The 26,184-nt window shown below is 41.4% G+C and overlaps 1 protein-coding gene across 1 annotated transcript in view; it reads left to right on the top strand.

The window, feature by feature from the left end:
• The window catches only part of hsd17b12a (hydroxysteroid (17-beta) dehydrogenase 12a), a 174,865-nt gene that overhangs the window by 138,583 nt on the left and 10,098 nt on the right, over positions 1-26,184 (top strand). The window contains exons 7-10 of the mRNA XM_043705480.1: positions 9,478-9,512; positions 13,245-13,326; positions 18,196-18,261; positions 25,214-25,363. Of these exons, the coding sequence (XP_043561415.1) occupies positions 9,478-9,512; positions 13,245-13,326; positions 18,196-18,261; positions 25,214-25,363 (333 nt within the window). The remainder of the gene's footprint in view (positions 1-9,477; positions 9,513-13,244; positions 13,327-18,195; positions 18,262-25,213; positions 25,364-26,184) is intronic.

Here is a 26,184-nt window from a genome sequence, read left to right as displayed (position 1 = left end):
AACTGTTGAAGTCCACATTGATGCCCTGGGGTTGAAGTGTTCTGAGGCGGAAGATGAGGCGTTCTTACTCCAGGCGCCCAGTGGTGAGGGAGCGGCGGCAAAGGAGGCCCAGGACCTCCGTCCTCGGCAGAGTGGAAGGGGGAGTTGAAATGTTGGGCCACGGGGCGGTGTGGTTGATTGGTGCGGGTGTCCCGGCGATGTTCCCTAAAGCGCTCTGCTAGGAGGCGTCCAGTCTCCCCAATGTAGAGGAGACCGCATCAGGACCAACGGATACAATAAATGATATTGGTGGATGTTCAGGTAAAACTTTGGATGTGAAAGGCTCCTTTAGGGCCTTGGATGGAGGTGAGGGAGGAGGTGTGGGCGCAGGTTTTGCAATTCCTCCGGTGGCAGGGGAATGTGCCAGGATGGGAGGGTGGGTTGTAGGGGGGCGTGGACCTGACCAGGTCGTCATGGAGGGAACGGTCTTTGCAGAAGGCGGAAAGGGGTGGGGAGGGAAATATATCCCTGGTGGTGGAGTCTTTTTTGGAGGTGGCGGAAATGTCGGCGAATGATTTGGTTTATGCGAAGGTTGGTAGGGTGGAACGTGAGCACCAGGGGCGTTCTGTCCTTGTTAGGGTTGGAGGGGTGGGTGCATGTGCATGCTCATGTGTTTCCAGTCTTGATGTTGGCATGACCTTGTGCGATCTTCAAAGAACAAGAAAATGCTTTTTTTACAACTGAATCCCAGTCAATGTGCTACATTTATATATGACCTGTCTTTATCCTTTAAATAAAAGGAAGCTTTGTTTCATTTCTGATTTGGTTCGTTGGGGCTAATTGTCAGACACACTATGTACTGACAACCATAGCCAGGCAGTCACATCAGTTGTAAACTGCACTGTAAATTGTTCAAGTGTGGTGAACTTATTTTTTAGTTCTTTTTTCTTAAGTTTCCTTCATTCATACTTTTGTATTCTTTACTTCTCAAAAGTATACTAACAATGCAGGTAGTTCGCTAAATTTGACAACAATTAGTTTTTTTTATGTATTATCCTGTAAGTTGTGGACATAAGTAATTGCTATTTTCTGCAACACTGGTACAGTAGTTAGGCCATTTAGACAAATAGTCACATTGATATTTAAACTAATGACCAAAATCATTGTACTATTTGGAACTTCTCAGTCAGTGAAATTTGTTTTTAGATTTTGGTGCCCTTGCAGATTTATTTTTGTTTATTGTGGTTTTCAGTGAGGAGAGTGGGTGGGGGGAATTGCTGCTATCTGCCACCACAACTCTTGTTCTCCTAAGTTATTGATGACTTTGGAGTGAAGTCAATCCATTTAATCAGCAGGGAGCAGCGACACTGAGTTTGGCAATTTGAGTTCTGGAGTTGATTCAAGAAATCACCATGTGGATACACAGTTGCTCAGCAGTGCAGCATAGCAAGCAGGTTTCAATCTGTGAAAGAGCGTACTTGTTTCTTTGCTTTGATGTGGTGTCTCTTTTTTTTTAATAAAATGTTCTCTGACACCATAGCTTTACAACAAGTTACGAAGGATTTGAAGTTAAAACAGCATTGATACCATTTAGTGAAAGCAGGAGCTCACTCCATTTGCCATCAACATATATCTGTGACTTCTGTGCCTTGAGGTCATTTGAGCTTTTTGATGTACAGATGAATGGTCATTCTAACACGTAGAATACAAAATAAGTTTGGCTAAGTTAATACTAACATTTGAAAGTCATCTTTAAAAGAAACACTTTGGGTATATTGGAGGACCACGTAGCTGTTTATTTCAACTGTAAGGCAAGTGCAAATTTACCAGCGTCTAAACTCGTGCCTGAGAAATTTGCTAGCAGATCTCCACTGATGGAGATAATTTCACTGATATGGCGATTTTAGTTATTGCATATTTTAGGGCAAGGTTTAATGCAAAAAAAAGCATGAAGCAAATGCAATTATATATGAGAGCTCTTTGTGGAAGGTTTTTGTGTTCTGAGCAGTTATTAGAAATTAAATTAAGCAAACACAATTATAAGGTGCTACCTTTTTAATTTCATCCAACAGGTAGATGTTGCAGACACTTTCCTGGATTTCCTTTGATCATGCTATCATTAATACTTGTTGCATCTGTCTGGAATGAAGAAGCAGTTTCATTTAGCACGTCAAAAAATAAAATTGAGAGAGACTGGCAAGGCCCTGCAGTTAGTTTGTAGCCAGTAGCGCTCAGTAAGGGGAGTTCTAGGAATCCGATAAAATGATTGTACTTCAGCTGCTACTGGTTTCTCAATGGAACTGATAGCTCACTCATAAAAATCACTCGACTAATGAAAACGCTGCAGACCTTGGCAAACATGAAGTTATATTACTCTGTGTGCAAGCATAATGAGGCTTCCATTTCATTGCCAGCCCCTGAATTACCTTTTGGATCAAAATTTTAACAAATTAGTCCAGGAGCCCTAAGTTGTGCAATTGATCACACAACCTAACTGACAGCTTTTTTTTTAAAAAGTACTAATTTTACATAATTGCAAGGTCTCTTTTAAAATCTCAATGCTACTAAACAGAAATTAATTAACATACCCTCCCCATTACCACTCCAAGTATTCAATTTCTAATGTAGGACAATTGTCATTGAAAGAGAATAGAAATCACGGAGACTGCACCCTGCATTTATATGAAAAGCACAACATGACTTTAATGCAAATTGACAATTTGTGTGCCAATTTGATGTTAATCTCTATTTAATTCAACAGTGTTTACATTTTGCAGCTGTTTCTATAATATGCACAAAATTTTATGATGCTGATTTATTTGTGAAGTTTTCTGCAGGTGTAGGTTTATTTATACAGCAATTTACATCTTTGGGGAAACTAAGCAAAACTGTTAATTATTGCAGAATTTTTTTAAAATGAGGAAACTAACCTGATGCACTAAATTTGGAGCACATTGGTTTGTAAAAGAATTCCCATTTTTTTTAAGAGTGTAGTCTTAATAGCAAAAAGTCTTCCTAAATGTTTGCATTATCTTAGGACTCATGCATTTCAGTGAATGATTCTTGTATTTAACTTATAAAATCTTTGAATGGAGTGACATTTCTGTACTTAAGAAAATCAAGATATTTTGAAATGAATTTTAAAATTTCTAGTGCAACTGATTTACTGAATAATTGAAGAGTAATGTGCAAAGAGTTTTAACAAATAGTGTTGTCACAGAAAGTTGATTGGAGAATAGAAAGGAAACGATCAAGTTAAAGAATTTTTTGGATTGGTCGGTGGCTTTTCATAATGGTCTCTATTTGGGATATTAAAATAAAGTAGAACCATAAATAATTGCCTTGGGATGTGAAGAAACAGAATCTAGATTTGATTATGTCAAATTGAGGAATTAATAAATGATGGTATATAGGACTACTGAATGGCAGAGGCTAGCAGGATGCTTGTTCAGTGATTGCTGCAGTTCACAAGAAATTGCATGGAAAGATAGGGAGGAGGAGTTAATCTGTAATAGCTAGGCTTTTGCAGATGCGCCTTGGTGTACAGGTATGAAGACTCCAGACATAAGTAAATAAGGCTAAGAAGAAGTGAACAAGATTTGGCTGTAGTTGGAATATTGTATGTAATTTGGGCCACGGTTCGCAGGGAGGATACATTCGCAGTTAGTATGAGGGTTGACTGGTTATAATTTGCTGCATAACTGATTCTTCAAGTGCGCAGCGGTGTGGCATCATATTTATTGCCTTGGCCACCTTGAAAGTTACTGGACCACTTCTTTGTTTGTAGTAATTGTTGTATAATCAACTAACTCACGCACAGCAATTTTTAAAAATTTAGTCATATTAAAGAAGATCTGTGATTAAAAATATTTAGTTAAACAACCTTAGATGAGTTGTGCTAAAAGCTTATTTAAAATGGAGTTTCCAGTTTTATGGGAAGGTATCATTCTGATGGGTCATGATGTTGGAATAAAGTCCTGATATTTATATTAGTCACAGGTTAAATTCTCACACCCAAGAGTACAGACTTGTATCAGGTTTGCACCAGTATTTAATGTTCATAGTCGATGGATGTAATTACAATACATGCAAGACAGTTGATAAACGTACCATTTCAATGAATGTCCACATTCTGAATCAACCACATGCTTGTATATAGTCTTTCATGGTGGATTCTTGTGGGACATCATTGAGCATGTGCATCAAAACATTATGTATTGTCACATGTGAAACATGTTCCCTCGTCGTGGAAAATGTAATATGGCACAATGACTCAGTGGTTAGCACGTTGCCTCACAGCACCAGAGACCCAGGTTTGAGTCCTGCTTTTGGTGAATATGTCTGTGGGGAGTTTGCATGTTATCCCTGTGTTAGCATGGATTTCCTCCAGGTTTTTCAGTTTCCTTCCACAGTCCAAAAGTGTGCAGGTTAAGTGGCTTGGCTGGAAGCAAATTTGGCAACCGTACATTTGGTTCCTTCAACCGAGTCATTAGTATAAATTGTAATTACATGAGACTACTGCATTGATTTCTGGACATTCTACTTGTCACACCTACTGTTTCCTGTTAATGAATTCAACAATCTTCTATCCACATTATTACACTTCCTTGCATTATAAGCTTTTATTTTGAGTTGCAATTTTTGATGTGCTATCTTCTCTCACACCATCCAGAAGTCAAAGAACGCCATATTCATAGGTGGTTCTTTATCCACCTTTCTTGTTACTTCCTCAAAAAACTCTCATAGTTAGTCAAACAAGACTTCCCTTTTATCGACTTTACTGTTATTAACATTTTTCTAAGCACCCTGCTCTACAGTTCTTGATAATCCATCATTTTCCCTGTGAAGGTGTTAAGCCAACTGATCTATAGTTTCCTGCTTCATTCTCCTTTTTTCTCAAATACAGAAGTTGCATTTCCTGTATGCCCATCGAGTGGCACCTTTTCACAATCTAGGGAATTTTGGAAAATTAAAACTGGTGCATCTACTATTTCAGCAGCCTGCTTTTAAGACCAGAGATGAAGTCCATTAGGACCTGGAACTTTTAGTTCTAACAATTTATCGCTGTACCCTTTCCCTAGTGAATGAGTTTCTCCCTTCCTTTCACCTCCGGACTCTCAATTATTTTTGAATTGTCATTTGTGTCCGCTAAAGTGAAGGCAACTGCAAAATATTTGTTCAATTCATCTGCCATTTCATTATTTTAAATAAATAATTCCCTCGACATACATACTCAACACACACTCTGGAAGATCAACACATACTTGTTTTTTTTTCTTTTATGTATTTCTAAAAACTAATTTCTTGCTAGCTTCCTCTCCCCCTCTCTTTCTTGTTAAACCTTTAGTTAGCTACAAAAAATTGTGTCCTTCCTTTACGTCTTTCTTCCTCACTAGAAAGTATCTTTGAGTATTCTGAAATACTTCCTTGAATGTTTACCACTGCATCACTTCTGATCATTAGTCACAAGAACACGTGAGCTATTTGGCCCTGATGAAGGGCTTTTACCTGAAAAGTCGATTTTCTAGCTCCCCAATTCTGCCCAACTTTTTTGCTTTTCCAGCACTACTCTAATCTAGACCCCCATTTGGCCCAGAGTCTGCTCCATTTTTCAGTGAGGTCATGACTGATCTAACACATCTGCATTCCACTCCTATCTTTTCCCCATAACCCTTGATTCCCTTGCTAATTAGAAATCTAGTATATTTAAGACTGAGAATATAATGACCTGGCCTCGACTGCCTTTGGTGTTTTTTGTAAAATTTAAATGATTCCATCGCACTTTGGGAGAAGAAATCCTCCTCACCTCCATATTAAACAGGTGACATCCTCATTCTGAGAATGTGCCTTCCAGTCCCAGACTATCCCACAGGGGAAACCAACTTTTAATGGCTACCTTATTAAGTCAAATAATAATCTTATGTTTTAATAAAGTTGTCTCCTATTCTTCACTCTAATGAGTACAGACTTAAACTGCTCAACCCCTCATAAAATCCTTCCCTGTCCAGGATCAACCTAGTGAACCTCCTATGGACTGCCTCCAATGCTGTTATGTCTTCCCTTTTTAATGGGACCAAAACTCTTCACAGTCGTCTAAGCGTGATGTAACTAATGCCTGTGTATATTTTGTAATCAACCTGTTCAGTGATGCAGCCCACACACCTCTAGAGCAGGTGGGATGTGAACATGGGCCACTTGGTCCAGAGGTAGGGACAGTACCACTGTCATAATGCTCAGCCTCTAGTCCTTGTATGGTTTTAACAAATCTTCTCTGTCTATATACTCTGTTCCCTTTGAAGTAAAGACCACAATTCAACTCATCTTCCCAATGAAATTGTATGCTAGTTTCTTGTGATTCCTAGCATGTAAACCAATATCCCAGTTGACTTTAGCTGGCTCTGTCTTCATGCCCTCAAAGTTAACTTTATTTAAGCTTAAAACACTAGACTTCAATCCACTCTTCCCTCCCTCAAACATTTCAACATTCAGTTGTATTATGATCACTGGTACCCAAAGACATTTATATATACTATGAGTTCTTTAATTAATCTCTCATTGCATATTTGCAGATCTAGTGTAGTCTGCTCCCTGCTTGATTCTAGAACATGCTGCTCTAAGAAACTGTCCTGAAATCACCACTGTGAGCCCATTGTGTATGCTACCTTTGGTCCATATATGTGAGTAAAACTCCTCCATGATCGTCTCTATTTTTCACACAAATCCCTTGCTATTTCTTGCTATGTACCCCATCCTTTGGTGTGATTACAGATAGATGATGCGTACACTCCCCTGTACAACTTCTAAGCTTGCTTATCTCTACCAAAGTTGATTCTCCATTTTGATTTTCTAAACTCCCTCTATCGTACCAGTGTCACCTTTAGACTTTGCTATTCTTCCTTGATCCCACATACCCTTGATATATTCCAATCGTATTCTTTGCCATCATGCAGTAATATCTGTATCATGGCTACCAGTTCACACAGTATTTACTTATAATCATGCTGTCACTTATGTTTTATGATGATGTATGTAGTCTGCTCCTGAGCCCTTAGTTCTGTACTTCTATTATTTTCATAGCTGCCTCACCTTATCTGCTGATGCAACCTCTTAGTTTTGCAACATCTATTTCTTCGAGCCATGCTTTCATCATTTCCCTTATTGTCATCTTGCTCCCCTGCTATGACTTTTATCTTTAATTTATCATATCTTCCTTACACTGATCCTTCACCCACTTTTAATTTAAAGCTCTCTGTTACACCCAGTTATATAACTGGGTCTAATGAATTTCCAAAGATGCAGTTCCCACTTTCCCCAATACTGCCAGCATCCCATGAAACTCCTTTCTCCCCCACCAAGCTTTGATTGCCTTTAACTTTCTAATTTTACTTATCCTCCACTGATTTGCTCTTGGCTCAGGTAGCAATCCCGAGATTGTTGCCTCTGAGATTTAATTTCATAATTTAATTCTTTGTCATCCATCCCCCCCCTCAGGAGAGAGCTTTTTTTTTGACCTGTCAGTTATCCCAAAATGCATCGTGACTGTTGGATCCTCTCCCCTCTCACTAAGTTTCTGTCCAGCTGAGAGCAGTTGTCCCCAACCCTGGCACTGGGCAGGGAATATTCCAGACTCCACTTTCTGTCAGTAGTGAGAGAATTGTGTTGATACCCCTGACCATACTGAAGCTTCTCCTGTTCATTTTCAGGATCACTGTTCTTCTTTTCAAGTATTTATTGGTCTTTCCTCATGCTCTCAAATAATATGCCAAAATAGTCAAATACATCCCATGCAACATCTTGTAAATCTTTACATATGCGATTGGCTTGTCTATGCTCCATTCTCAAGACTTGTGACTGATCGGTTGTGCAGCCATGAAACATTCAAATGTAAGCCAAGAAAGAGTTAATATTCTTAGGGGAATAAATTCAAACAGCCTGGGAGATTCTTTCTTAATTAAATCCATATACAATGCATTTAAATCTCTTATGCTTTTAACTGGAAGGGTTATCATTCTAGCAATTGACCGTTTAAGAATTTGGGGTCTGATAGGCAAAGTTGTCTTTGATTCCCACAACTGGAACACTCTGCTGTGAAGAGCCTTCGTTTCCAGCCAATGATGGCTGAACTCAATTCTAGATCGCTTCATAGTCAGAACAGGACTCGATACAAAAGGGGAGTCCCCACAATACCACTGTTAGAGTTGACACGTGTAGCCATTCAATTCTGACAGATGAGTTCCTATTGACAGAGGAAATAGACAATTATGTATCCCATCTGGGTCCTCTATCATTTGGAAAGAAGAGAGTAAGACTAACACTTAAACATCGGTAAATTTCTGATCCTATTAAGGCATTGAATTACAGAATGCCTACAATGTCGAAAAGGCCATTTGGCCAGTCGAGTCCACAATGAGCCTCCAAAGAGAATTCCACCCAGACCCAGCCCCTCTACTCTATCCTTGTAACCCTGCATTACCACATCTAACCCACCTAGCCTGCACATTCCTGGACACTATGGGACAATTTAGCATGGCCAGCCTACCTAACCTGCACATCTTCGGACTATGGGAGGAAACCCAAGCACCCGGAGGAAACTCTCACAGTTGCCCAAGGCTAGAATCAAACCCAGGTCCCTGATGCTGTCAGACAGCAATGCTAACCACAGCCACAATGCTGCCTGTCCTCATGGATTGAAAAATGTGGTTCTGGAAAAACACAGCTGTCCTCGTGGAGACTGCCCTCTTGACCTGCAATGAATGTAAATTTCTCCAACTTCCTCATTTCCCCTCCCCCCACCTTATCTCAGTCCCAATCCCTGGATTCAGCACCGCCCTCTTGACCTACAATCATCATCCCGATCTCTCCGTCCCCACCCCCTCTCCGGCCTATCACCCTCACCTCCTTCCCCCTATCGTATTCCCAGCGCCCCTCCCCCAAATTCCCTCTCCCCTACCTTTTATCTCAGTCCGCCTGGCACACCAGCCTCATTCCTGAAGAAGGGCTTATGCCCGAAACGTCGATTCTCCTGATCCTCGGATGCTGCCTGGCCTGCTGTGTTTTTCCAGCACCGCATTTTTCAACTCCTGGTCTCCAGCATCTGCAGTCCTCACTTTCTCCTCCCTGTCCTCGTGGATGTTTGGGTAAGCTTTTCAGAGCCTTCTGTAGCCTATTCTGGTATAGCTGCTATACGTGATGCCAATAGTTAGCACTAGTATGTTCACTTTAAAGAAACTGTACCAGTCCTGTTTTGCAGCATACACAGTGAAGGGTTGTTGTTTGTGACGCTAATGCAAGATTTGTCTAGCTTGTACATGTAAGGAATTTTTCAAAGAGAATTATGCTAAAAGGACATTTTATTTATGCTATAGTCTCATGTGAAGACCTGTCATATTTTGGTTTTATTTCTTTTGATAAGTTTTAGGGTCCAATGCAATTCTTAGATTAGGTTTGCAAATTTATTTTGAGTTTTCTTTTCAAATTTCACTTATTTTGCTTCTGCAGATGACTAAGGTGGTATTGCCTGCGATGGTGAAGCGGTGAGTCACTCAACTCATTATTATTTATAAGGGAGAATCCTTCCTTCAAGAATTCATTTTAGAATGACTAATGAACCTTGTCTTTCCGTTTAAATGATTGAGTAACAATATATGTATCATAGGGAATGATTCATAAGCTCAGGGAAGTCTTCCCTTTTGATATTGTGGCTATTTCTTTCTGTAGGTGAACACACACAAAAAAAATGAGTCATCAGTCGAGTACAACCTAGTTTTCTTCAGTAGGTTTTTGACATTTTTAAAGGCTGTCTCTTTGGTATTTCCCAGGGATAACCTCACCAGCCATAAACAGCACTGCAATAAGTGAATACAGAGTATTTTATTCACAGGTCATTTAAAAATGAAGTATTGGGCCTTTGTGAAAGAAACTGAACTCCTGAGATTCAAAAACTAAAAAGAACTGCAGATTTATTCCACAAGTGAGAGAACAACATTAATCGTTGGCTTAATTATAATGTCTATCATAGGTTAAAACGTCACACTTTGCTCTTCTATATCTTGTCTGATTTTTAAGGTTTTCCAATATAATTTAAACAAATTAAGACTTCCATATTTTTACGTCATTGCTCCCTATATCATCATTTAAAATCTGTCTTCCTTTCCTCAGCCTGAGACATTGCGGGTCAAAGATAAGTGTGCAAACATTGGCCACGAGCTATTTTCAAGCCTATGAACATCACAGAATGCACTCCTCAGTCAGGACACCTAAGACTCACCTGTACATGCGCATCCAATCATTTGGAATAAATTGGGTGAGCTGCTGATGCATGTCATTCTTTCTGAGGCACCTTGTGCATTGTTTGCAGCTAAATCTGAGTCAAGATTAGAGTGGTGCTGGAAAAGCACAGCAGGTCAGGTAGCATCCAAGAACAGGAAAATTAACAATTCAGGCAAAAGCCCTTCGTGATTCCTGATGAAGGGCTTTTGTTGAAATGTCGATTTTTCTGCTTCTTGGATGCTGCCTGACCTGCTGTGCTTTTCCAGCACCACTCTAATCTTAACTCTAATCTCCAGCATCTGCAGTACCCACCTCCACCTGCTAAATCTGAGTTGCCTGCTTCTCTGCTTGCTGTCCAGTGGTAAGACCCAGGAGCAGAGGAATGTTGAGAGTATTAGACAATTACAACTGGCAGCATCCTGTGAAACAGGGGAACAAATATCAAGCTATTTAAACAACATTTCCTTTTCCTTGTCTTGTTAGTGGCTTCCTGATGCAGCCCCACATAAAGCATATTGCTGTCATCTGCTCAGGTTTGCAGAGGAGGCTTAAAAATGGATTGTTAATCTACACTAAACAGTCGAGTGTTACAGCTATCAGAGGTTGTACACTACTTGAAGGCCGAGTAGAATTAGCACTGTGCAATAATTCTATCTGTTCACTGGTATGAAATTTTTCACTACAAAATATGGACTTTCATAATTTTTAGTAAGTTATTGTAATTATTAATGTCACAATTGGTCCATCACTAATAATTAAGATTTACAAGACAGCAGTGTATAGCTCTTTGGATGTCACTTGGTTGCCAGTGGAACCCTCGTAAATTTTTTCAGTAATGCTGCATTACATGGTAGCTCAATTTAAAAACTATGAAATTTGAGGGATAAAAGGTTTAATAATTCTCATTATTTAGACAAATCCTAACAAGGCGAGAACAGTTACTAAATGAGAAGTCTAATTCATACTATCTAATCATCGGGTTTCTAAGCTATGAATCCCTTACTTCCATGTCTATATTTCTTATAAATGGTATTGTTGCTTACTCTGAAACTGGCTTGGAAGAATTATTTGTCGTATTTGCATTTTAATTAAAATGGCCATTTATCTGGTTTTGGGATTAAAGGGGGGAAAGTAATAACATATCCAGGGTGTCAACTGTCTGAAATATGTTACTGACAATAGTTAATCCAGCAGACCTAGCAAGTCTAGAGATGACCCAATAACAGTGAAATTGAAACTTTTTAACTATTGTTTTTGGACAGTATATTAACCAGTGCATGGGTTCCAGTCATCAAGCAGAGTCCACTCCATAGCTCAGTACAGTAGATGAGGTTTAATCTGCACATGTTTCCACACTAGACACTTAGATCTTTGGTCGGTGAAGCAGTCATCTTATATTGATAATGTTTGGAGCCCTCAATTCAATCTTTTACAAAGATTGATATATGATAGATTTGAGATTCTCCAAGTGTTTTGCCTGGAGCGAGGCCTTTTATTTGTCTCCATGAATATTTGTGTCCTTAATGAAGTGTTTGTGGAAAGCAAATTTTATAAACACGTGAGAAATAGCATCATTTCCTTGCAGCTGCATCATTGTATCTGGTGATCATGAGGCTAAGGTGATTAACAGACGATTAAGTGATGTTTATCACTATTCAGCATTTTAAATAGGCAATGATCTCTTTGATCCTGTCTTTAAAAAGAATTCTGCTAATCTTAACTAGAACTGATTTAAAAGCAAAGATCATAAGCATTCCATTATGGATTCTGAATTGTCATTTGAGACACTAGTATAAACCCACGTGCTCCATATGAAAGGAAGAAAGCTGTGGATGTATTAACATGTTTACTATCAGGTGCACTGACTGACGAAAATGGTATGTAGTTTATTGTGCATATACACTGATAAGAAATGCACGAGTATCACCCGTGATCAGGAAGGCCACATGTCCAGTCCAACTAAAAGAATGTATTTAAACTGTTACAAGTACTTTATTTGGCCTTGAGAGAGGACTGAGCAGTTGAGGTGAAAGTAGTGCTGCAATTTTGCTGTTTTTTTGTATATTGGAGTATATTGGATTCTCCATGTAGTCTGTAATGGGGAGTCTCCCCATTACAGACTCCCCATTTGATCTGTAATGGGGAGTCAACGTGGCTCTCCATGACACTCTGGTCCTTTTAGAAAGACGTTTTCTGTTGTAATCCAGAAAATAGCTCTTAGTTCAGACTAAGAAGTCCAATCAATCAAACGAACATTGAGCAAATATTTTCAAACCTAAATACTTCTCGAACAAGAATATTTTGCCCATCATTTCATTTCAAAATCTCAAACATGGTTACATAATTACACATTTTTACCATTGTCCAGAGCTTCAGACTATAAATAAGTGTGCAGGTTGAGCATTGTATTGCCAAATATTTATTCTGAAATTGTTTTCTGATCATTTATCAATAGATTCCCTTGAACAGAAATCTGTTTTCTTGAATATAAATTTACATTTGTTTCATGTAAGAAATTTTCTGTGAACCTTTTCTCTTTGAGATTATGGTCAATTCTGTAATTAACAGTTGGATAAATATCCAAAAATCCGCCACCTACTAAATAGCAGTGCTGTGTCCACTTTTCTTCATTAGCTTTGAGCACTGAAGTCAGGTTATATTCCTGCGGTTTTGGCTCACTCATCGGAGCTTCCAATAGTGTGAAATGACTTGAAGAGAGTCATACCTCATGGTTTCAGTGCACTGAGCATATCATAGCTACCATCCTGTTGCTCACAACATTGCCATCAACATGAAGGTGGCTGTATAACTATATATTTGCAAAATCTTTCCATTGTGCTCACATGTAATAAATCATTTAAATGATTTATTTCAAAGCTCCCACTATAGCAACTTCATGGTTAAGTTTTTTGTTAATAATGTAACCTTGAGTGTTCGGTCTACAGTTCATCCTCGTTTATTCCAAATGTTAACTGAATAATGCATATTTTTAACAGGTCAAAAGGCATCATCCTCAATGTGGCATCAGCCACTGCACTGTGTCCTGTTCCTTTACTGACTCTCTACTCTGCCACCAAGGTGAGATGTTGCCCATCCTCTCCATTCTTTTTCTGTATTTGAGTTGGTACGCATGATGAAAAGGGCTGGTTAACTTGTAAATTCTCATCGCATTTATGTTTTGTTTCTTTATCTTTCCCACAGTTAGAATCTGATCTTTGCCCAACATATTAACTGTATGAATTGGATATCATTTTTAAATCGTAGCAGCTGTACTTGTTAAATGTTTGAAGAGGAATCATACTGGCCTCAATATTAATTGTTTTCTCTCTTCAGATGCTGCAGCACTTTGCAGTCAATAAGTTTTAAGACTTTAATGTTAAGTTATTAAGTCTTTAATATTAAGTTTTAATTACATTAAGCAGCATTAAGCTTTGTAGAAATAGGGATTGAAGCTTAGAACACATTAAGAAAAGGTAGTTGGAGCCACCTAGTATTTGTACAATGCTGATGCCTGGTAGCAGAAATAGGTAATCAATATTTTCATTATTTTACTTGTGCACTTTGTTTCTGTGGTGTTTACAGAAACAAATGCCTGTGGGAGACTGGCAAAATTTATTCTGTGTACAGTGGAAATTTGGCCTCCACTTTTAAGTCTTAGTTCAAAGCCTAAAAATCAGGTTTAACTTGATATTTTTGACAGTTTGCTTGAGTTATAACTGTGTGGTGTGTCAAACTCTATGTTGTGAAATAATGGCGATCCCAGTAATATTTATTCAACTGTGAATTTAAACAATATAACAGTATTGTGATACGCCAAACAAAACATTCCTGGCAGGGAAGTCTGCTTCGTGGAAAGTAGCTAAATGTGTCATCCTTAGCACATACATGCATGTGCATATCTCTTAGGTCCCTGCAGAATAGAATTGTTATCAGTCAACTGCCTCATCATTGTGTATTGTTGGGAAGTGAGGTGACTGAGAAGTCAATTGAACATGTACTGCAACATTTGGTTACGGCTAATTCAATTCAAATAAAAGTTCTGATTTTGCTATTAGAATGAGGGAAAAAAAATTGGTAGCTTGCCAGCAACTTTTGACTTACATTTGCAGGTTTGATGATGTTCTTAAATTTTGCTGAAAAGAGAGACATTGCGGAAGTTTTCATTCAGCACTCATCAGGATAATTGCTTGATTAGTCTCTACTGTAGCCAAGGCATTATCACTGAGGCCTGTTATATAAATTGTGGCAATCATTTGAAAATTGACCTCTTTGTTTGTCCTGGAGAATAGAAGGCAAAGGACCTTCCAGATCCATGACCACTTCCATCTCAAAGGACAAGGGCAGCAGATATATGGGAACATCATCACCTGCAATATTCCCTAAAGCCACTCCTCATCCTGATTTGCCATTTCTTCACTGTTGTTGGGTCAAGATTTTGGAACTGCCTCCCTTATGACATTACGGGTCTTTCTACATCAAATGGACGGCAGTGTTTGCAGAAGGCAGCTCACTGCCACTTTTCAGGACGGGCAATGAATGCTAGCCTAGCTAGCAACACCTACATCCCATGATTAATAACCATGAAGTGCCATGACCGTGGTACATTTGAAGTGTCATAACCCACTGAGGTAATGCATTGGAAATCCATCTCCACAATTCCTGGACTTGCCCCAGACGTGAAGATTTGATGAAACTATTGAATTGTCCAATTCTATTAACTAGGAGAAAGTGAGGACTGCAGATGCTGGAGGTCAGAGCCGAAATGTGTCGTGCTGGAAAAGCACAGCTGGTCAGGCAGCTTCCAAGGAGCAGGAGAATCGCCATTTCGAGCATAAGCTGTTCATCGGGAATGAGGGGGTGACTCAAGGGGGGGTGAGAGATGAAGGGAGGGGTTAGCGCTGGGGGTGGGAAAGGTAGCTAGGAATATGACAGGTAGATGGAGGTGGGAGGTGATGTTGATAGGTCGGAGCGGATAAGTAGGAAGGAGGGTGGACTCTCCTGACGAAGGGCTTTTGCCCGAAATGTCGATTTTACTGCTCCTTGGATGCTACCTGAACTGCTGTGCTTTTCCAGCACCACTCTACTCCAGAATCTGGTTTCCAGCAATTGCAGTCATTGTTTTTACCTGGAGGATGGACAGGTAGGACAGTTCAAGAGGATGGTGCCGAGTTGGAAGATTGAATCTGGGATTAGGTGGGGAGAGGAAATTAAGAAATCCCCATTGATCCCATGTGGTTGGAGGGTCCCAAAGCGGAAGATGGGGCATTCTTCCTCCAGGCATCGGGTGGCTAGAGTTTGGCGGTGGAGGAGGCCAAGGACTTGCATGTCCTTGGCAGACTGGGACGGGGAGTTAGTGGAGAGGGAAATATTTTCCTGATGGTGGGGTCTATTTGTAGGTGGCAGAATGACTGAGGATGATGCATTGTATCCTCCACTTCCCGCACCTCTGCCCTTGAACTCAACCCCTCCAATTGCAACAAGGACAGAACCCCTATGGTCCTCACCTTTCACCCCACTATCTTCTCTCTGACCATCCACAATCGCATCACCTTAGGGGATCTCCCACCTGCAGCCTCCCAGCTCATGGTCCAGGGACCCTGCGTCGCTTGGTTCTACCTCCTGCCCAAAATTCACAAACCTGACTGCCCTGATGGACCCATCGCTTCAGCCTGCTGCTGCCCCACCAAACGTATCTCTGCATACCTTGACACAGTCCTGTTTCCCTTTGTCCAGGATCTGCCCACAGATGTTTGGGACACCGCCCACGCCCTTCCTATCCTCCCATTTCCCTGGCTCCCAGTGCGTCATCTTCACCATGGACATCCAGTCCCTGTACACATCCATCCACCATGATGAAGGCCTCCAAGCTCTGTGTTTCTTGCTCTCCTGCCGACCCAAATCGTACCCTTCCACTGACACATTTGTACGATTGACTGAACTGGTCCTCACCCTCAACAATTTCTCCTTCGAATCCTCTCACCTCCTCCAGACAAAAGGGGTAGCCATGGTCTCCAGCTATGCTTGCCTCTTCATCGGGTACAGTCCATGATCTGCAGCTACACCAGCACCATTCCCCACCTTTTCCTCCGTTATATTTGATGACTGTATTGATGCCACCTCGTGCTCCCGTGAGGAGCTTGAACAGTTCATCAACTTCACCAACACAGTCCACCCTGACTTGAAGTTCACCTGGACCATCTCGGACACCTCCCTCCACTTCCTGGACCCCTCCATCACCATTTTCGGCGGTAGACCCAACACTGGCATCTACTTCAAACCCACCAACTCCCACAGCTACCTGGGCTACACCTCCTCCCCCTCTGCCACCACCTGTAAAAACACCTTACTCACAATTCCTCTGCCTCAGCCATATGTGTTCCCAGGAGAATCAATTCCACCATTGAACATCCCAGATGGCGTCCTTTAAGGATTGCATTTTCCCTCCCACGTGGTCAATGATGCCCTCCAGCGCAGCTCCTCCACTTTCCACACCTCTGTCCTTGAACCCCACCCCTGCAATCGCAACAAGGACAGAACTCCCCTGGTCCTCACCTTCCACCCCACCAACCTCCAGATGCAATGCATCATCCTCCGCCATTTCTGCCACCTGCAAACAGACTCCATCAGGATGTATTTCCCCCTCAACCCCAATCCGTCTTCCACAGAAACCATTCCCTCCGTGACTCCCTTGAGGTCATGCCCCCACCAACCCACCCTCCACTCCCAGCATCTTCCCTTACCACTGCAAAAAGTGCAAAACCTGTGCCCACACTTCCCCCCCCCCTCCCCTCCATCCAAGGTCCTAGAGCATCCTTCCACATCCGTCAAAAATTTACCTGTACTTTCACACGTCATCTACTGTATCTGTTGCTCTCTGTGTGGTCTCCTCAACACTAGGAAGACAGGATGCCAACTTGCTGAATGTTTCAGAGAACATCTCTGGGACACACTCACTAAACAACCCCACCGTCCCGTGGTCGTACACTTTTAACTCCCCTTCCCACTCTGCCAAGGACATGCAAGTTCTGCGTCTCCTCCACCGCCAAACTCTAACCTGGGATCTTTAACACCCACCTGGGAAGTCAAATAGGATCTATGTTTCTCTCGTTTGAAATGTGGCACCACCAACCATGCAGCAGCCCCTCAATACTGTACTGCAGCGTTAGTGCAGCATTTTTCAAGACTTCAACCCAGACTAAAGAGGTTTGTGGGGTTTTTTAATGCTGGACCATAAATTAACTAATTTATTGAACTTTGTTTCATAACTACTTACTACAATATCCTGTTGTATGTAAAGCAAGCCCTCTAAGACACTACCCCTACGGTTTCTACTACCTCTGCCACTCAAAAAAAACTACTAAGAGTCCCCTACTTAGAAACTGACAAACCATATCCCTTATTGCTTTAATTTTAAGCATTTGACATATGAATGTCTGGTTGTACTGTAGTATATTCCACAAGCCTACAAATTGAGTTACAAACTTGGGAATGGAACATGTTCGTCACCCAGGCTCTGTACATTTGCTGAGCCCTGGCTCAAATGAAGGCTGTTTAAAATCTCATTGTAAAAAATACACACATGTTTTAATTTGTATTGAGTGTGAGTAGCAAGATAATTGACTTCATAAAATCATAACTTGACTATTATTTTAGTTAACAGTAGATTTCATGAATTTTACCTCCTGGCACAAGGCTGTTCCCACTGTGATCACATGCTGGTAGTTCAGGTACAGGGTTTGGGCTGCAAATCATTTCAATTCAGGACTGGAAATCATGCACGATCTGCTAGCTCTGTGCCTCAAATCACAAATTTGTGCTCCTGACTGGCGAGGTTCTGCTCTATGATTACAACCTCTGAGAATCGAAATTAATCGAAATAAACCCAGAACAGCATACTACTGAACTCTCTCTCACTCTCCTGACTTAATTTCTGTTTATTTTTAATAGTCTTTTGTGGATTTCTTTTCGCAAGCGATACATATTGAGTACAAGAGCAAGGGAATCGTTGTCCAGGTAAGTAGAGCTTGGAGAAGTATCCTTGTTACTGTACAGTTACTATAGGAACTACTGTCATAGCAACTACAGTAAATTATATTCATATAGCAGCTAGTGTGACGCAAGCTGAAGGGTGAAAGCAAAAGATGGTGTTGGTGAGAAAAAGAGTGCTGATCTTTGAAACAAAACTTGCAAAAAAAATTACAAATGTGATATTTTCTTTAAGCATTACTGTATTTATGTACTCCAGGTTAAGTAAATTTGCCTGAATATTTTAGCTCTTCCATGATTTAAATTATGAAATTATTTTCAATTTCCATCTACTTTTGTGGCAAAACTTTTAAATGCAATACATAATTGAAAATGATGAAAACATGTACTTTCATACATCTTTTCAGTATGTTTGAATAATTAGTTGTTGCTAAGGTATAAACATACCTGTATAAGATATCTTAAAGACAGCATATGAAATGAAGTTTATAAAAACCCTTCTATTACATTCATCTCGATGTCAACTCAATTTTGTCCCCTCTCTGTAATCCTTTAACCCATTTCTAATTTAAAAATCTGTCTATCATCTTAAATTTTTTTAAATATTCCAGCATCCACTGCACTCTGAGGTAGTGAATCACATGGATTCACGATCCTTTGAGAGAAACAATTTCTTCTCACCTCTGTTTTAAATCTGCTACCTCGTTATCCTAAAACTGTGACCTCTTGTTCTAGATTGTCTGACATGAAGAAACATTCTCTCAACATCTGCTTTGCCAATCCCTTCAGCAAAATTGGGGGAACTTGGGCTTTTTCTGTCTGGGCGAGGGCAACATTTTAGTACTCTGTGTGGGCAGAGATTATAAAGATGAACTCAAACTTGGCTAAATTCAATCATGGGGCCAGTGGCTGTGGATTACGGAGGTCTGAAGCAATAACAAGGGTAGGACTTGCTGGAGGTGCTTGGTGGGTCTGTCCACATCTGTGCAGAGGCAAAGTGACATTTTGGGACCATGACTTCAGAAGGGCTGAGGATAGGCTTTCTGGGCTTGAGGTGTTATCTCGCTTCGTTGATGCTGCTGTACTTGCTGTGTTTTTCCAGCGATTTTCTGTTTGTTTCAGGTTTCCAGCATCCTCAATTCTTGGAGTTCACCTTCATACAAATCAGACTTGGCTCAGTAAACTCAGTAACGGTGGAGAGCTGTGGATGCTGGTGATCTGAAGCAATAACGAAGGACAGGAATTACTGTAGAGGCTGGGCATTTCTGAAGAGACAGTGAAGATTTGATGTTTTGGAAAGTCCAGTGAATGGTTTTGAGTTACATTCTGTTGAAGTCTCACTATTTTGAAGCATTAACTCCATTTTTGTTTGATTTTTTCTACGGATGCTGCTTGGTGGTCTTAGCTAAATTCACCTCTTTATTCATATGGACATAGCAACAGGCAGAAGCCTTTAAATCTATCAAGCCTGTTTCGCTCTTCAGTGCGATCATGGCTGAACTGTGGCCTAACTCAGTTAATCTGCCTTTGGTCCGTACCCCTTAATGTCTATGCTGAATAAAGTTTACCTATTTCAGATTTAAAGTTAACACTGTAGCATCAGCATGGGGTGGCATGGTGGTTAGATCTGCATCGTAGTTCTAGGGATCTGGTTTTAATTTCAGTCTTGGGTGCCTGATGCTATGGAGTTTGCATGTTCTCAGTCTGTCTTCATCGGTTTCCGTTGGACACCCTGATTTCCTTGCTCAAGCCAAAGGTGCGCAGGTTAGGTGGGCTGGCCATGCTAAATTGCCCCATAGTGTTCAGGGATGTGCAGCTAGTTGGATTAGCTGTGGGAAATGTGAGAGTACAGGGGGAGGGTGGGGCACAGGGTCTTGGTGGGATGCTTTTCAGAGGGAGGACCTGAGGGGTAACATTTTCTCAAAGAGGGAGGTGCACTTATGGAATGGACTGCCAGAGGAAGTGGTAGATGCAGGTAAACTTACAAAATTTAAAAGCCGTTTGGATGGGTATGTGAATAGGGAAAGGATTAGAAGGGTAAGGGCTAAAGGCAGGCAAGTGGGACAAGTTTAGTTCAGGGAACTTTGTCGGCATGGATGGGTTGGACCACAAGGGGTTTGTTTTTGTGCTGTGATTCTGACTCCTGATGTGAGTGTGCAAAGTTAGGCTTGCTAATATAATCAATTAATTACATTTCGCATGGCATTTTTAAGGTTGTATATTTTCCTGTTGGGTGTATGCAAAGGTATTTTTGAATAAAGTGCCTTGAAATTAGTCATAGAGCTGTACAGCATGGAAACCGATCCTTCGGTCCAACTTGTCCATACCAACGAGATTTCCTAAATAAATCTAGTCCCATTTGCTAGCACTTGACCCATATCCCTCTAAACCTTTCCTATTCATGTAACCATCCAGATGCCTTCTAAATGTTATAATTGTACCAGCCTCCTCCACTTCCTCTGGCTGTTCATTCCATACACACACTACTCTTTGAAAAAGTTGCCCTTGGGTCCCTTCTCAATCTTTCCTGTCTCATCTTAAACCTATGCCCTCTAGTTTTAGATTCCCCTACCCTGGGGAAAAGACCATGACGATTCACCCTATTCATGCCCCTCATCATTTTATAAACCTCTTTGGTCACCTCTCAGCCTCCTACCCTCCAAAGGCATTTGGGTGGGTTTAGTTGCTGGACTGAAAAACCAAATGTTCATTTTTCAGTCATGCTTGCTTGAGTTTACTCCCTCAGTAACAATGAAAGGAGCCTGTTTCCAAAAATGGCTTCAGAAGTTGTTCCTTCTCTCTACTTAGAGAATTTACAGGTCACCTTCATGATGAGGTTTAATGTGAACTGTTACAGTGAACACATTAATGTGGGCTAAATGCATAATATTCCTCCAATGCCTTACATGAAAAAGAAAAAAATCCATGCTCCATTTCTGATTTGTCAAGTGTTTATTGAATCTTCATTAATTTTTGTGCTAGTTTTCTTTATAATTTAGTCTGTCATCTCAGCTTCAGTATATCTCTGCAGGAGTCCCTCAGGGTAGTGTCCTTGGGCCAACCATCTTCAGCTGCTTTGTCATTGATCATCCTGCCATCATAAGGTCAGAAGTGGGGATGTTTGCCAATGATTGCATCATGTTTGGTACCATTCACGACTTCTCACAGATGCAGCAAGATCTGGATAATATCCAGGCTTGGGTTGACAAGTGTCAAGTAACTGGGAGAAAATGAGGACTGCAGATGCTGGAGATCAGAATAGAGAGTGTAGTGCTAGAAAAGCACAGCAGGTCAGGCAGCATCTGAGGAGGAGGAGAATTGATGTTTCGGGCATAAACCCTTCATCAGGAATGAGGCTTGTGGGCTGGTGGGGGAGGATAGCTGGGAATGCGATAGGTAGATGAAGGTGGGGGAGAAGTTGATAGGTTGGAATGGAGGGTGGAGCCAATAGATGGGAAAAATGATGGACAGGTGCCGAGTTGGAGGCTTGGGACTGGGATAAGGTGGGGAATGAGGAAATGAGGAAACTGGTGAAATCCACATGAATCCCGTGTGGTTGCAGTGTCCCAAGGCAGAAGATAAGACATTCTTCCTCCAGGCATCTGATGATTAAGGTTTGGCGATGGAGGAGGCCCGGGACCTGCATGTCCTTGACAGAGAGGGAGGGGAGTTGAAGTGTTCACCCACGGGGCGGTGGGGTTGGTTGGTGTGGGTGTCCCAGAGATGTTCTCTGAAACGGTCTGCAAGTTAGCGTCCTGTCTCCCCGATGTAGAGGAGGCCACATCGGGTGCAATGGATACAGTAGATGACATTTAGAACATAGAACATTACAGCGCAGTACAGGCCCCTTGGCCCTCGATGTTGCGCCGCCCTGTCATACTAATCTGAAGCCCATCCCACCTACACTATTCCATGTACGTCCATTTGCCTGTCCAATGACGACTTAAATGCACTTAAACTTGGCGAATCTACTACCGATGCAGGCAAAGCATTCCATACCCTTACTACTCTCTGAGTAAAGATTTGTGAAAGTACAGGTAACGTTGGTTTCACACAATTGCCAGGCAATGATCATCACCAACGAGTGACGATCTCACCACTGCCCCTTGATGTTCAATGGTGTTACCATCACTGAATCCCCATTCTAGGGTTTACCATTGACCAGAAACTCGACTCACTACATAAACACAGGGCCTACAAGAGCAGGTCAGAAGCTAGGAATGCTGCAGCGAGAACTCGCCTTGTGACTCCCAAAACCTGTCCACCATCTACAAGGCACAAGTCAGAAGTGTGATGGAAGATACCCCACTTGTCTGGATGAGTGCAGCTCCAACAATACTTATCACTTGACACCATCTAAGACAAAGTATCCCGTTTGATTGGCACCACACCCACAAGCATTCACTGTCTTCACCACCAATGCTAGTGTGGCAGTGTGTATTATCTACAAGATGCACTGCAGAAATTCACAAAAGATCCTTAGGCAGTACCTTCCAAGCCCACAACCACTTCCACTTAGAAGGACACAGATCAGAGGCGGGAGGTGAATCCTGGGGAGGTGAGGCCCTTGTGGACTAAAAATCATTGTGAGGGGGAGGTGAGGGCTGGACTACAGGCCACCACAAGCTCTTGTGGACTAGAAATCATTGTGAGGGGGAGGTGGGAGCTGGACTACAGGCCACCACAAGCTCTTGTGGACTAGAAATGAAGCATTGAGTTTTGAAGCCCGGCATGGTTTGGAGACTTGGTCCAAATGACCTGAAGGCTAGGTGCTGGCACAGACTTGGTGAAAAGGCCTATAATTTGAGTACTTTTTAAAAACTTTATTCTTATACTGGACTTTTATTTATTATTCTTTCAATTCTGTAACAAATACTTTAGTATCTGAACCTAGGTATCCTGCACCTAAGCTGGTGTTATAAGCAGCAACATTGCAAACTTTTCACGACACTCATTTGAGTGCACGTGGCAATAAAGATATTTCTATTCTATTCAAGGGCAGCAAATACGTGGGAACACCACCTCCTGGAGGTTCCCCTCCATGTCACTCACCATCCTAACTTGGAAATATAATGCTGAGGTGAAACCCTGGTTTTCTCTAATGGCATTGTAGGTCAACCTACAGCACGTGGACTGCAGCAGTTGAAGATAACAGTTCACTAGCCAGTGATGCCCATGTCCCACAAATAAGAGAAACTGCTCTTATTTATAAACCCACAATGCTGATATGCAATGTAAATCAAAATATCCTCATAGCTTCAGACCCATAAGTCCTTCCTCAGCTACAACTAAATTACAAACTGATAGAACAGGAGAGAATTACACAAATACCTACATTCAGTGAATGATGTTGGCCACTGGGCTAAAAGAGTAATATTTGCTGAAGTAAGTATTGTTTTGTAGGAAAAAAGTACAGTAAATGAGGTTCAGTTGGATAAAACGTTTATAAATTAGCCTTTCTGAGAATTCTACAGAGGCCAGTATCCTGTCACCAAGTCACTCTTTATTTACAAATGGAGAGTCATAGAATCCCTACAGTGTTGAAACAAGCCATTTAGCCCAACAGGTCCACACCGACCCTCCGAATAGTAACCTACCCAGACCCTACCTTATATTTACCCCTGACGAATGCACCTAACCCACACATCCCTGGACACTATGGGCAATTTAGCACAGCCAATTTACACAACCTGCACATCTTTGGATTGTGGGAGGAAACCGGAGTACCCGGAGGAAACCCACACAGACACGGGGAGAATGTGCAAACTCCACACAGACAGTCACGTGAGGTTGGAATCGAACCCCCGGGCCCTGGTGCTGAGAGTCCTTGAGTCTGCTCTGAGTGAACAGAATGTCTGACACTCCACACTCCTGTTCTTTTTTCCTTTTTTTGTAAATGCTATTACCAAGTCACTCTTTATTCACATGAGCACAGTACGTGGGCTATGGCCAGCCAGCTCAAAACCAGTCTCTCGACTGAGGAGATCTTCTGAATCTCCTGGTTGTTGTTTTTTTCCCTTCACCGCCATCCCCCTGCTCCCACAGCAGCCGAAGGAGGTTCAGCTGTTGTGCTTATTTTATTTCCCTCGTCAGCTCGTGTGCTAAATCTTTATACTTTCAAACACTAGGAAAACACTCCATTCTTATCTGTCAGCCAAAGCTCCCTGATTGGAGCTGTTAATCTGATCCACTCAGGGAGCTCAATCTATGGAGTTGACCTTGATATAATCACTACACTTAACAAAATATTGAGGAGCCAATAATGTTTTCAACGTATGTTCTTGTTGTGGCCCCTTTGTGCCATCTAGTGGTTGATATTTAAATTTTCCTTCTCTGGTCTCCGGCATTCGAATATCGGATTATCGGGCAAGATCGCAAGGTCCTGATGCTCATCTGAACTGTTATCCAGCATTCGATTATCCGGAAGTTGATTAACCGAATGAAATACTGTCCACCCGTGTCCTTCAGATAATCTAGGTTCCTTTGTATTTCCATTCAGTCTTTTCTGGTAACTTGGGTAGGTAGTACTGTGCAAACCTTGAACTGAATACATTTGAAACAGATGTGTCCTCAATTACTACAGTGAGAAGGTGGGTTATTTGGCCCTTTGTACTTGCACTGATTTTATTACCTTGTGCCAATCTCCTGCCTATCATGCCTCAAATTGCAATATCTATTTGATTTGAGACAATGTCTGATTATAAATAAATTCTTATGTGCATGGTCTCAAATAATAAGTTTGAAATATCCTTGGTCTGCTGCTTGTATGAGTATTTCAAATAACTTACTACTGTTGTGGAATATGCCAGTGTTGTTACCATTTTAGGTTTGGATTTTCTGTGCTATTTAAAATTAAGTCATGATTATGAAATAGCAATAATTTAGAGAAGTGAGGACGTTGTTTTCACTAACAACAGTAATCTATTTCCCAGCAATAATGTTACTAATGTATTTTTCTCTTTGCACTTGTTTTTGTTAGAGTGTGCTGCCATTCTTTGTGTCTACAAAGATGAGTAAGATCCGAAGGCCAACTCTAACAGCACCGAGTCCTGAAACCTATGTGAAGGCTGCTTTAAAAACAGTTGGTCTTCAGATGCAAACAAATGGCTATTTACCACATGCCATTATGGTAAGTATGCAAGTTCTTAACAGTTGTTTAATTTGTCACTTGGTTTTGGTGCATCGCTTAACTTTTCTGTTTTAAGTGCTGACTCATCTTTTGGATATGGTCACATCAGTACCAGCAGCCTCCTGCAAAACTTGCAGGAGTGGTCGGCTCTTGTGTGAACCAAGTGATTGTTGGGTAGCTTCACAGTCTCATGTGAGAAGGAGTGTCCTGTTAAAGGAAGGATGCTGGCAAGATTAAAGGCATATATTTGAGAGGGAGGAAAAGGATAGACTGTCCAGTAACTACTGTAAATAATTTATCCCGTGCTTCGGTTGTTGTGGAGATTGAGGAGACAGTTTCTGACTGTTGTAATGGTGGGTCTGGGTTTGGTAGATCTGCCTTTCCTATTCCTAACCTCAACCCAAACTACCTCAGATGGCGAGTCTTCATCCATTGTCCCTTTGTACTTGCTGTAATACTATCTTTGACAAGCAATGCCACACCTCCCCCTCTTTTACCCCCACCTCTGACCCTACTAAAACATTTAAACCCTGGAACCTGCAACAGCCAATCCTGTCCCTGTTCTACCCATGTCTCCGTAATAGCCACAACATCGAAATCCCAGGTACCAACCCACGCTGCAAGTTCACCTACCTCATTTCCGTATACTTCTTGCATTGAAGTATACACACTTCAAACCACTTTCCTGTTTACAGGCACCCTCCTTGGAAATTGAGGCCATGTTCCTAACCTCCCTACACTCCAGGCCCTGCACCCTGAAGCTACAATCTGGGTTCCCATGCCCCTGCAGAGTTAGTTTAAACCCCCCCAAGAGCACTAGC

This window comes from Chiloscyllium plagiosum, chromosome 16 (genome assembly GCF_004010195.1).
Source record: "Chiloscyllium plagiosum isolate BGI_BamShark_2017 chromosome 16, ASM401019v2, whole genome shotgun sequence".
Taxonomy (NCBI): Eukaryota; Metazoa; Chordata; class Chondrichthyes; order Orectolobiformes; family Hemiscylliidae; genus Chiloscyllium; species Chiloscyllium plagiosum.
The sequence above is the reverse complement of the archived record's forward strand: the minus strand, read 5'-3'. Positions and strand labels throughout refer to the sequence as shown.